Source organism: Pezoporus occidentalis, unplaced genomic scaffold, assembly GCF_034315485.1.
Source record: "Pezoporus occidentalis ecotype Australia unplaced genomic scaffold, CSIRO_AGI_Poc_V1 ctg63, whole genome shotgun sequence".
Taxonomy (NCBI): domain Eukaryota; kingdom Metazoa; phylum Chordata; class Aves; order Psittaciformes; family Psittacidae; genus Pezoporus; species Pezoporus occidentalis.
The window spans coordinates 2,883,955-2,896,784 of NW_026915977.1; the positions used below are offsets into that span (position 1 = coordinate 2,883,955).

General features: G+C 44.3%; 1 protein-coding gene across 3 annotated transcripts; it reads right to left on the reverse strand.

The window, feature by feature from the left end:
• Positions 1-3,174: 3,174 nt before the first annotated feature.
• Positions 3,175-11,794, reverse strand: LOC134174734 (V-set and immunoglobulin domain-containing protein 4-like). 3 transcript variants are annotated; one of them, XM_062639960.1, is made up of 8 exons: positions 11,606-11,794; positions 10,432-10,631; positions 10,275-10,344; positions 9,379-9,660; positions 7,345-7,413; positions 6,505-6,618; positions 5,201-5,222; positions 3,175-4,359 (listed from the first exon to the last, which is right to left on the reverse strand). In XM_062639960.1, exons 1-8 carry the CDS (start codon positions 11,658-11,660, stop codon positions 4,164-4,166), a joined length of 1,008 nt encoding a protein of 335 aa, XP_062495944.1. In that variant the 5' UTR covers positions 11,661-11,794; the 3' UTR covers positions 3,175-4,163. The 3 variants fall into 3 exon arrangements, with proteins under 3 accessions (XP_062495944.1, XP_062495943.1, XP_062495945.1); XM_062639959.1 differs by having other exon boundaries at positions 10,275-10,631; positions 11,606-11,793; XM_062639961.1 differs by lacking the exon at positions 11,606-11,794 and adding an exon at positions 10,868-10,956 and having other exon boundaries at positions 10,275-10,631.
• Between the last annotated feature and the right edge of the window lie 1,036 nt (positions 11,795-12,830).

Sequence of the window (12,830 nt, forward strand, 5' to 3'; positions counted from 1 at the left end):
GTGGAGATGTGTGCTCCCTTGGATGGCTTGCTGCATGTGATTTCAGCTGAGCTCTCTTATTGCTGTTGTAAAACTTGCCTCTGGTAAGTATGGACAGCCTGGAGCAAAAAGCTGAATGTCGTGTGGCAAGACCTAGTGAAACAAATCTGTTGTTCCAGGCTAAGAGCTATCTCCAGTTGTCATCCTGCTGAGGAAGACAACGGAGGCAAGAGCACAACCCATTCTTGCAGAGCATGTCCTTGCTGATGCGGTGGAAACTTGATTTTTGCTGCCTTTTCTTCTTGGCTATTTTGTTGAAGCTTCCAGTGGTACCTGTTCATACTGTCTGTACCCCATTTGCCACCAAGAAGCCATTAGCTATGTCTGAGTCCTGCCTAAAAGCAAATGAACAAAACTGCACTTGTTAAAATTCAAGTGATGCTACTGGCAGAGTGAATAGGTCTATTTTCAGAGAGAGGATATAAAACTAATCCTTTACACACCCTGGCCATGACTGGTGATAGAAGCCTGTCCCAAAAAACTACTTCTACACAAAAGACTTTAGCAGAAGCTGAATTTTGGGGAACACACCCTGGAACAAGCTGAAAACCCAAGCTGAAACTGCTGATACGACCAGTTTGTGAACCGGACATGCAAGGCTTCCTGAAGCGGTAAGTCTGAAGGATAAGGAAAAAAAAAACAAAAAAGACTACTTAGCTAAAACAAACATGAAGAACTGCAGTTCCTCAAACATGATGTATGTGACATCTTTCTCTCCGTAGTACAGAGATGTGGCTGCTGGTTTTCTCCTCTCAGCCTCTTTCTTTCTTACCAGAGGGGCTTCTCATGAACATGTGAAGAAAAAGCCTCTAATGTCTCAGATACTATGGTTAGTTACCTGGTTTATTATAATAAATTATGTCTCTGCTGCTGATTGAATCTGCTGCTCTCTCCCTTTAGCCCCTCCCCCTGCAGGACCCACCTTCCTTTCACAATACTGGACATGACACACTTCCAAGCATCACAACTTGGGCAAAGTGACCATTATGACTCTTTGTTCTGCAACTTCTGCTGCTACATCCCAGGCTAATTAGAGGTGGCACAGTAAAGTCCCCATTTCCCCAAAAATGAGTGCAGATGGGACTGCAGACACTACTCTTAGGGACGAGCTCTGCAGAGCTTGCATCTTACACTTGTGTTTTGACAAAGTACGCCAGAGGCTACAGAAGTTTGCTACAGGTTTCCTGGTGATGAAATGAAAGTTTTAGCCTGCAGGAGGGTGAAGTTCAGTACCAGGCTTTGAGCAAACAACTAAAATTTAAGTAACTGAAGAAGAAAGGTCTTACAGTTCTCTTTTTGAGCCATCTGCAAAAGAAGGCAATTTTTACTGCAAATCTTGAGACATTCTCATTTGGTACAGCCATGGTTAGCTCACAGATCTGACTAAACAGAAGAGGAAAGAATTCATGATGCCAGCTGCATTGCCGTTCTTTGCTCATACAGAATGTCGCCCTCTCCTAAAAGCCAAATCCACTGGTCTGGATGGCTGTACCCCCACCCCAGCACTTACAGCAAGAACAAACTCTTCTCCTCATTCCTCAAGCAGCACATGACACGTCTACCTCTCTGCTCAGATGTTCTCCGTTGCTTGACTTTGGAGCTCTGCTTATTGCTGCCATAAAACTTGCAGCAGCAGGTTCTTTTCTGCTTCCCGGTTGTTCCATATAGCGCTGAAGCCCCATATTACCTCTTAAGTACGTTTGTTTGAGGGACGGAGCTCTAGACAGGTGGGCTGCTTTCTAGTAACAGAGACATTCCCCTCCGAACCCCTCCCTACCAAACAAGTGCACACACACGCACACACACACACACACACATTTTAAAACCCCCATTTTAAAGAATGAGACCATTACTGAAGGGCTCCAAGAACTGCAACCTCATCTAGAACTGGAAGATTAGAAAACATTAGTTTCCCAGGATGTTTCAACACTCTTGTTTTGTCATCACATTAGCACACTATCCAGTCATGATTTGCTGTTCTCTGGAAAACTCTTTTAGTGATAACTGTGTGCCTTGCAGTACTATTGCAACAGTTTTCCTCCCCTGCTCACCTTCCTCCTTAGAAATAGAGACTGTCAGACTTCACTGGCTTTTTACACACTTCATAATGGAAGTCATTTTCTTTCACATCAAAAACATCTCATTTCACCAGCTCTGAACCTCAAATGGGACTAGCAGTGACTCTTGCACCTTCTGTTTTCTACACTGTGGCCGACTACAGCCTGCAAACACCAACTAACAACATCCAAAACATACCCCAAACTTCAGCAGATTCACACTAATTCCTCTGCTTTCAAGTAGAGGGACCTAATATGCTCCTGGACACACACAGACGTTCATTCACATTCAACCTTTCTGCCAAAATAAAGAGAAATGTAGCAAAATCTACTAACTTTACAGTCCTGAAGTTTAATGGTTTTCATTTGCTTCCCTGTATCTACAATAAGCTGTATGTACATCTTGACAATTTTTTCCAAGACATCATCACTAACAAAAGTTGCTGTTTGTTCCCTCTCCATTTTGAAATCAGGGTTTCCCAGCTCTTGTTTTTTAAGCACATTCTTAAAGAGAAATAAAACTGGTACAGGAAATTCAGGAAATCTCCTTCCTTTTATCTTTGGAGAAACCATAAACAAATACGCTCTATTCATCTTCTCCACAGTGTTCATGATGAGTAAGATTTGCTCATTTTGCCTCATTCTTCTCTTTTCTTCGGGTTCAAAAAGCTGAGAAAGTATAATGCATTTACACAGAGGTGGTTTCATGCCACTACTGAGCCTTATCTTTCTCAGTAAGTTTTCTAGCTCTATTAAACCCTTTCAAGATGAGACACCTACACACATACATAAGGTGGAAGCATTCCATGAGTCCATTATCACAATCCTGTTTTCTGTTGTGTTGTAATGCTTTTCCTAATAGCATCTAATACTGTCTTGGACTGCTGGTGAATTTTGAGCTGATGCTTGCAGAGAATTGCCCACCTTTCCCGAGTGTGAACAGCAAATCTGGGGGCCCACTAATCCAATATCCTCCTTGCCCCTCAGGTTGCTCATTTTGTTTTACATCTGTCTGCATGGCTTTTAATCTGACATGCTATTGCCCAATTATTATAAAAAGGTTCTCCCATAAATCTGCTGTATCCATGTTATAGATTTACTTAGGATAGTAGAAATTATGAACAACAAAGCTTTTCAGCTCCCTACTTGCCCTTTCCTTCCTAAGCCAGGAGGAAAGTATTTCATGAGCATCTTTTGAGGAGTGCTTGCTGGCATTTTAAAGATGAGCTGGTCACACAAGGATATTCATATCAAAATAGTTTAGGAGTGTGTAAACAGTTTTACCCACAAACTTAGGAAAAGCATCTATTTCCTTTTAAATATTACACATGCATTTAAAGAGGGAACAGAGAAAGCGGACTCAGGAAGAATGTACCTTCTGCAGTTTCAGAGCCACCCAAGCTGTCCAGCGCCAAAACTATAGAAAGCGTGCCTGCACCTTACTGCAGATGATGCAGAAAGGTGAATTGAGCACAGAACAGGTTTGGTGTTTTTTTTTAACTCCTAGGGTGGTAGAGTTCTTGGTTTTATCCTGTCCTTAATCTGTCTTTCAGTGTTTCTTTAAGGGCTGTCTCACATTTAAGACATTCTACCTCCCATGCAACACTCAGGCGTGTGGGAGGAGAAATGCCAGTTCCCAGGCCAGCCTTGTTCTGCACTTCTTACTGACAGATGATGAGGATGTTGAGCCCCTCTTGCTGCTGGTTCTACTCCTACCACACGAAGGCTGTGAATGCAGATCCTTTTGGTATTGCAAAGCGCTGAGTTTAGTACAGTGCTCTTGGCCTGGGATCTGCATACCCTGGCTTTCAAAGGGCTTTCTTCTACGGAGGGGGTGGAAGGAAGCCAAAAATGGCAAAGTCAGGAGATCTGTACAGCAGTTTGCAACAAAAGTTCTCAAAGAGCTTTGCATTTTCATTGAAGAGATTGTTAAGGCTCCACAAGTCATGAAGGAGCAAAAACTGCTTGTCCAACTTATTTTAGAGAGGCTAAGGTGAATAGGAAGAGATATTTTGCCTGAATGAAAAGTGCTCTTCAGGACTGCTACATGTAGCAATAAGTTGGTTCTCATGCAGTGTCCCCTACTTCATATTCAGATTCCATGGCGTTTCCAACACAGCCATGTTCATTCTTTTTCATATTTATTTCTTCAGATCTTTTGTCTTTCACAGGCTCCATCGCATACTTGTTTTCAGTGGAGATGGGCTCCTCATAGTAGCCTGCACTTTCACACCTTGAAGCAGCTGCTGCCCTTGAGTTATGGCTGAAATCAAAACACAGTAGGAAAGAAGAGTTGCAACCAGAGTAGTTGAAGCATCTCCCAACCCTCAAGATTGTAGCTGAGGAACTGAATGTGGCCCATATCCACCATGTAGCTTATGATATCCAATATCTTTAAAACAGTGGTAAATCCTCTGAGGAGAAATGCCATCACACCATTTGTTCAGTTGCTCAGGGTTCAACTGTTAGTGGGTAAGCACAAAATCTTGGGTAAACACTGCTGGCATGTTCTCCCATGGCACTCTAATCATTAGCAATTCGATGTATATCTGAATAAGTGGTTCTCTTGCATGTTTTCACTGGATTATTAGGCTTTTCAGTATAGCATCCATGGGTTATGAATAGATCAGAATGCTGAAACATGAGTTTAGAAATAGCTATAACTTCCTGCCACAGCTGCAATTAAAAGAGGCAGGTTCAGCCAAGGATATTTCAAGGATGAATCAAAGTATATTCTGTGCATCTGGAACATTAGCTTTCTAGAAGGGGAATTCCTGTCCTTTACATTTGTAAAAACACTGGGAATTTATCCTTGGCTGTGATCATTCATAGGCCTTATTGGGCTGAAGAGTTAATAAACAGCTCTTGCTAGTTTTTATGATTCTAATATTGCAAAGGAGAAGATCTTTCTTGTGACATTATTTGTTGACATGGAAAGTCTACAGATCATCTGTACAGTGTACTACAGACTAACTTTGAATGTCTTAATCCGTACTGCTTAAGAGACTTTTAATCTTGACAGCTAAGTAGCGCCTGTTTGGTTTTTTTTCCCCCTTCTCTGATACAGTCCCCAAAGACTCAGCAATATAAAGGGTTATACTCACAATTTTACTTCATAGGTCTGAGCTAGAAAAGAATAACCAGAAAAGTGTGTCAATAATTTGCATTTATATTCTCAAAAATAAATTCTACTGTCTTTTCTTGATACAAGAAAGCAACCTCTGAAGACAGAATAAAAATAGGAACCTTAGAGATAGTGCTAGGTGGGAGATGACTCCTATTCCCAGGATTCAGTTCAAGGAAATGAAAATAACCCATATTCCAGCTGTAGCACAACTGGGTCAAAATAACTGAAACCAGGGTTAAAGTTTAGAAACTGGAAGTTAAACTGAAAGTTCCCAGTTCCCACAGTTTCACTATATGAATTGTTCAGTAAAGAACAATTTGGGAAGAGGTTATTCGAGATTCCTTAAAAAAAGGCAAAAAAAAGAGTATTTGGTAATAATTATTATTAATTAGTAGCATGGAGTTGTAGAAAGGCAATTAAAAGACATAAATGGATAAGGAGAAAACTATGGCCATCAGTATTAAAAAACCCAAACCAAAACTCCAGTGTGTTCTCTGTACACTGCTGAGTGCTTCAGCGAGCAAGGGGACTCTCAGCAAGTGGTCTGGAGATTTCTAGCATTAGCACAGAAAAGACAGAATTATTCAGTAAATATAGCCTACATTTGAAGAGTAGAAAGGAAATGAACTGTTACTGAATAGGGAGAATTAATGATGAGCTCTCTCCCTCCAGGTACTAAGGGAAATACTAAACAGCAGCTGGTGCAAACAAGCAGGACAAGATTAACTTGCTACCAGATACCTTAAAAGATCTGATCAACAAACTCAGTCCAGCAGGTTGGTTTGAGTCATGGGATGTCTGTGGGGACCAGAGGGAAAGAACCATCCCAAAGTAACCGAGGCAGAGTAGAGGGCAGCATGGCAGAGAAGGTGAGCGCTGCAGGATGGCCCAGGGGAGCAGACCCCTCTCGGAACCAGCATGGGATGAGTGTGGCAGAGGCTGCTTCATCACCATGCCAGCCCTTCCCACAGCACTCAGTGGTGTGGGAGCACCCGGCTGATGCTGCCTGCTGGGCTCCTCTCGAGCTGGTCCCCGGCAGACCATCATCAACTGCAGCAATTGCTTATCTCTGAGGAAAAGGGGCTTCTACACCTCTTTAGAGCTTCCACCACCTGTTTTGATCCATGCACAATTTGATCGACTGCCTATATGATGCAGATGGCAGAGCTGCTACTGGAAGCAGTGAGCACGGTACCAGTCCCAGCCCAAAAAAAACATTTATAGGTAAAACCAAGCTGGGCATGCACAATATAGTCTAGTTTTCCAGAACATTCTACTCACCACTTTTGGGCTTCCTCATGCGAATGATAAGAAAGATGACAAGCAAAACCGCAGCAGCACACACCACCACAATCAGAATGACGAGGAACAGGGACAGGTGAGTCCCTTGGACATCTAGAGAAATACAGCAGAAGACTTTCAAACAGAGAAGCCCTCCTGGGTCATGGTAGCAGAAGCAGTTACATGATGCTGACCACTTTCTCAAGGCCAACAGCAGCCAGCCCTGTCATGAACACATGGGGTTGTATGCATATGCCTGTCCTTGCTTGTCTGCATCCTGACAGCACCTTGCTCTTGTGTGGCTGAGCCAGTCCAACTCACTGTGCATGAATCTCTCAGAGACTGTGGGCATAAAGACAGCCAGCAGAGGCTCACCGAGACTGAGCTGGGCAGAATAGTTGCTCTACATGTCATGAAATAAAGGGTCTCAGCTTTTCATTCAAGCATACTGTTCAGTTGAGTTTGAACATGTTTAAACCTGCCATGTCACAGCAAAGTTGAGGATGTATAAAAAATATGCTTGAGTTGCACACTGAGGCTTTTCTGCTGTTGCAGTTTTGACACTCAACGGAAAGATTGAAATGGACTACTGTTTGGGAACATAGCAACAATTCTGCTTCAACTATAAAAGCTTCCTTCCTGCCTTAAAAATGCCAGTCTTCGAAAGAGTGAATCATGAATCACGAGCCATGAATCACGAGCCATGAATCACCTAGGTCCCTCGAGAACAGCTGTTAATACAATTTGCAGCCAAAAACCAGAACACTAATTTTGAGGCTTGAGGCGTGGACTATTTGGGTCCCTAATCTCATTCTTAGGTTTGTTTTGCTCTCCACTTACTCTGAGTTGTATAATTCTTTTCTGGATATCCCACACCATTCTCAGAAGTCACTACTGTCACGGGAGGTTCTGCAAAACAAACAGGAGTGAAAGGCTCACAGTCCATTTCCAATCCTAATTTTAGCACCAGAAGATCTGGAATTTTAGGATCAAAAGAGAATGTCTCTGTCACATTTACAAGGCAGTGAAAATAGGCAAACTCTAGAAATGAGTGCAATATATACACTGTAATACTGAGAGAGTATGCATGGTACTACATATACTCACTGGATCCATACTATGTGTGCTATATATACTATGTATACAGAGACTATATACATATATACACACACACTAGGTATACATAGAATCATAGAATAGTTAGGGTTGGAAAGGACCTCAAGATCACCCCATGGGCAGAGGTGCCTCACAATAGACCATATCACCCAAGGCTCTGTTCAACATGGCCTTGAACATGGCCAGGGATGGAGCATTCACCACTCCTTTTGGCAGTGCCTCACTACCCCATGTATTAGTAGTGGAGCCCAAGACATCACTGAGATGCTCCTGATCACCATCTTCATTTGGGTTTTTTTCCTGCAACTGTCATCATCTTCCCTTAGCTACTGGTCACTGCTGTGCAACTGGTGGGGCACTATAAACCCAAAACATAAAGTTTCCAGAAGCAGACCTACTGTAGCCCAGACATGAATTTCCACACCCCACAAAACCAAACTGGAAATCAGAAGCTCTCTCTCAAAACAACTGCTCTTAGTAAGGTAGATTGTTCCCAGTGAGGTCTGGAGCAGCTTTTGCATAACTTAGATATGTCACTAGAGATAACAGCTCTGCTTCCCACTGAAGCAGCTTTCATTCTAGACCAGAAAGCAAGTAAAGAAGCCCTTTAAAAAAAAGGGCAGAACCCAGAACATTCCATATTGATCTAAAAGACAGGAAATTTTATTTCTACTATGTATGTGCACTAAGACACATAAAGAGTCTCTTAGGCAGAAACACAACCTTCCATGCATCGGAAAAGAGAAGCTCCTCTGAAGAGGAGGGGGGAAATCGAATAAAGAAAATAAACAAGGATAGAAAGCTGGAACCAATGATGCGAAGTGCTTCAGAGATCAGAAGTCCAACACTTTTCGTATTTTCCTTTTTCAGGGAAGGGAAGTAGGAATGTTGTTCCATTCTGGAAGGAATACAGATGCTTTCCATCCTGCTGTGACTCTGGGAACTCGCCTGTCACTGTGAGCTCAACAGCATCGCTCTGCTGCACAGCCCCGGCTCCAACCCACCTACCTGCAGCTGAGCACCCTCACCTGGGGAAAGCAGTGGCTAACACTGCTGGAGTCCCTCTCTGGAGACATTCAAAACCCACCTGGATGCATTCCTGTGTAACCTGGTCTAGGTGGCCCTGCCTTGGCAGAGGGGTTGGACTGGATGATCTCCAGAGCTCCCTTCCAACCTTAATGATTCTGTGACAGGGAGTATCATTTCTATCCCACCTGCAAAGAGGATCTGCAGCCCAAAAGGAGCATCAAGTGGATTTGTCTCACTCACCTTCTCTGTCACTCACAGAGTGCCAGGGTGAAAGCAGCCTTTCCCCTGCAGCCCAGGTCACTTACCTGTGGTCACTGGCTGGGGCCCATTGCCTCGAGGGGTGAGCAGGGATGTGGTGTGTTGGCCTGTCCCAGGGGTGGTCTGCTGTGTGACTGGGGACCCTGGGGGAGAGACTAATCAACCGGCCATGTCCCCTGCTCTCTGTCAGCAGCGCAAGTCAGGTAAGAGCAAGACATGCCACGGGTAGGAGCCAGACTCCTATCCTGCACGGCGCTGGTCCCAAAAGAACACAGGGGACATTGTCGTAAACCCTGCCATAATCAGGCACCCTCCGAAACAGGAGGAGTATCAACCTGTGGGTTTCTCTCTGGGAAAGCAATGAGGACACAATTCATGTTTAACATTACATAGCTTATCCTCCTACGAAAGAGGAAACTCCCTGTCTCAGTCTTCTGCAGCTGGATGAGGAACTCTATGGTGGGCACTCACCTGTCACTGTGAGCTCAACAGCATCGCTCTGCTGCACAGCCCCAGCCCCAGCCCTGTTTTCCACCTCACAGTAGTACTTCCCAGTGTCGGAGGGCTGCAGGCTGTCCCACACCAGCTCAGCCTGCCTGCTCAGCAACAGGGCTTTCCTTCCCGGGGTGCCCCTGAACCAGCGGTAGCTGATGGGGGGGGACCCGCTGGCCACACAGGTCAGGCTGGTCCTGGCTCCTGCGGGTACTGTGAGCCCCAGTTCGCCGGCCCTGATGATGGGCTTGGTTGCTGCCACTGGAAGACAAAGCAGATGGGATCCAGGTCACGCTGGCTCTGGTTGTGGTGGGGAAGGTCCCCCTTGCCATGGCAGTTCTTGCTCTGGCTTTGGGTGCTTTCCCAGGAGGAAGGGGGGCACTCCTTTCATGTCGCCTCTCTGCACAGGTTAAGCTTGACTTAGCTGTGACTGTACCAGCTATATCACCCATTGCACCTCCTACACAAAGGATGTTGATGACATCCCCCTTCCTCTATAAATCATCACTGCTCAGGCAAAGGGAGATCAGGCACATGAGATGAAGTTTGGTCAAAGAAAAGCAATGCAATGTTCCAGAAAGTTCCCCTTTGGTGCACATCCCTTGGAAGCATTGCGCCGCTGGACACAGGTAGAGCCAGGGGCAAATAGGTAAGCGAGAAGCCACAAATCCTCCCCCAGCCTCCAAAGTGCAGGGTGCCATATCTTGGGCAAAATTCCTCTCTCTGACCTATTTGCTGCTTCTTGCCAGAGTCTAACACTGCTCAGCAAAACTCTCCTGCATCAAAGTGGGTGGTCACTGCCTACCTGATCTAATTCTTAACAGCCTTCCCGAGCCAAGCTTTCCACTCTTGCACAGCTTCCTTCTAGGGTTTACCTTTAACAATCTCCAGTTCAGTGGTGATCTCTCTTACTATTAGGCTGTCACTGCTGTCCCTCCAGGTGACCTGGCAAATGTAGGTTCCCTTGTCAGAGACCTCCAGGTTCAGGATGTGGAGAGACACGTTCCCTGGTGCATCGTTCAGGACACTGACCCTGCCCCTGTAGTCAGACAGCAGAACATGGTCGCCAGAGTCATCCCTCCGGAAGATGGTGACAGAATTCTGGTCACGGACCACCATCCACTTGAGTATTTCCTGTACCAAGTCCTTCACAGGCACATAGACACATGGCAAGGTGGTAGAGTCCTTCCATACGCCCTCAATCTCAGGTTGGCCAGTCAGGTTCAGAAAAGCTGCAGGAAGAATGGAGAAGAAACCTTTGAAGAAAAAAAGCAATCAACATGAAAGCAGCTCCTGGGTCAGGAAGCAATGGTGAGAGCATCAGCAAGTGGAAGCCACCAAATCAAAAAGATGGGCAGCCAGTGTAGATGATGGGCTAATAAAAAGCAGCATGGCATGAGGAAGGCAGATGGGGGCATGAAGTCATGGATGCATGCAGTTTGCCTCTCATGCTCTGCCTGGTGCTTACCTGCAAGCAAGGGAACACCTGGAGGCAAGTGAACAGGATCAGAATTAGCAGAAGTCTTGGGCCTGAAGGAAGGCACTTGTCTCAAGCCCTAGTTGCCCAGCTCAAGGTCACAGCTGGTGTCTGCACCCACCACCCAACATCACGTTTGGGGCTTTCCTGGGAAGCACCACACGTTAAGAGCAAACCACAGCTTTAATGGCTTTTCCTCCTCCGCTGTGCATTTATTCTCCTGAAAGACTGCTTTTTCAGACTAAGCTGAATTCAAGCAACTTAAGAAAAGGCTCAAAGAAGTCTAAAACTTGTTAAATTTTCCTATGAGGCCCATTACCTTTGTTCCAGTACATTTTTGTCACTCTTGGGTTTGAACCTGTGCTTCCATAGACACTTCTTTACCTTTTTCTCCTGGTTTGCAAACCTCCCCTTTCCTGGGAACATGCACTATCCAAACTCTTTGTGCTGGGCTGCTCACTGTGTTCTGGGAAATAACCATCATAACATATATGGGATCTCTGTACTCTAAGAACATAGGCAGCATTTCCAAAGCCATCATGCACTGTTGTGCCCTGCAACCACTGGATTTAAAACAAAAGAACACCAAGCCAGCAGCACACAAAGATATTGGCCTTTTTTTTTCCATATTTCTATTCCCCAAATAGAACCACCCCTGCACGAACACACACAGACACACCAGTACCAGGGAAGGAGCATCCTGAACAGGAGACCTTTCCATAGACTCACCATTGCAGAAGAGAAAAGGACTCAAAACCACAGCTGCTCTCACCAGCGTTTCCATCCCCCCCAGAGCTGCAGTTTCTCCCTGTCAAGTAGAGCAGAGCCACTCTCTCCAAGCTAGAGGGTAAATCAAGAACACTTGAGCCTTTGCTCACTTTGTCATCAAGAACCCAGGACAGCTGTTGATGGCTTTTCCTTCCTCTTTTTAGAAAAAAAAAGAACATCTCAGTGATGAATCGTAGAGGTGTGAGCAGAACAGAAGTCCTAAGGGAGGGTGGAAAGCGGAAAGCTGAAGTTACTTGTACCCTATTTCATATTTCCTGCTGAGTATGCGTTCCTCTCCTTCTGTTTTTTAGCTCCATTTTATAAAAGTTTCATGTTTCTTCTCTTTTTCTCTTCGCATTGATTACTAGATAATAAGCTTTAATATGCATGTTACCAACAATGCGAGTACATGCGAGACCACCCTTAAGGAGCTAACCAACCAAGGTCCTTACAGCCCATTTTCTTACCAGCTTTTCTGTTAAGGTCAGCACTGTGCTTTAAATCAAAACTCATGAAACAACCTAAATCTTTACATTACCAGTGTGAAACACATGATCGCTGTAGGTGCCTTCCAACTGAAACATTCTATTCTGTATCATAATATTCCATTTATTTAGTTATTTAGTATTTAGTAATTTAGTTGCATGATTGAATTAATTCCTTGTATTCAACTAAAAACTGCATTAGGGCCACCTGCATTTCCCTGTAGACTACTTTGGAAACAGGTAAACAGTTATATACCTAGACAGGAAAAAATAAGGGAATTTATCAAAGTAGAAAATCTTAGAGACTATATAATAGTGTGTTCTTAACTGCAATGAGATGTGTTATTATTAATTAAAAGTAATATTAGTTGTAGTTAATCTGCATTAAGTGATTGAGCACTAGACCTGCACAGGAGAAGAATCTGTTCTCTACTGAGACATTATCTTCAAGAGATTTTATGTGCCTTATGCTGTCTTCTGCAACTCTTATTTTCTCTTACATTCTAATGACAGAAATCTGCTGCTTCATTGTGTTCAGCCAAATCAATATAAGCACTTTGCTATTGTTGCATTCAAATTCAACACCCAGTCCTCAAAATGCAAGCACCCAGAACAAATAGATGCAGTCAGCAAAATCCTAGACCGTGTTCTGAAGTACAATCCTCCTTTAATGACAGTGAGACCACGTTTGCACCCACAGC

Excerpts from the sequence above, each read along its gene's own strand:
- LOC134174734 (XM_062639959.1), bottom strand. The coding sequence starts at position 11,660 with ATGGAAACGCTGGTGAGAGCAGCTGTGGTTTTGAGTCCTTTTCTCTTC. Across the intron at positions 7,414-9,378 it reads TGTTGAGCTCACAGTGACAG|AACCTCCCGTGACAGTAGTG; the intron begins GTGAGTGCCCAC and ends TTTGTTTTGCAG. Across the intron at positions 4,360-5,200 it reads CAGACCTATGAAGTAAAATT|CCATAACTCAAGGGCAGCAG; the intron begins GTGAGTATAACC and ends TTTTGATTTCAG.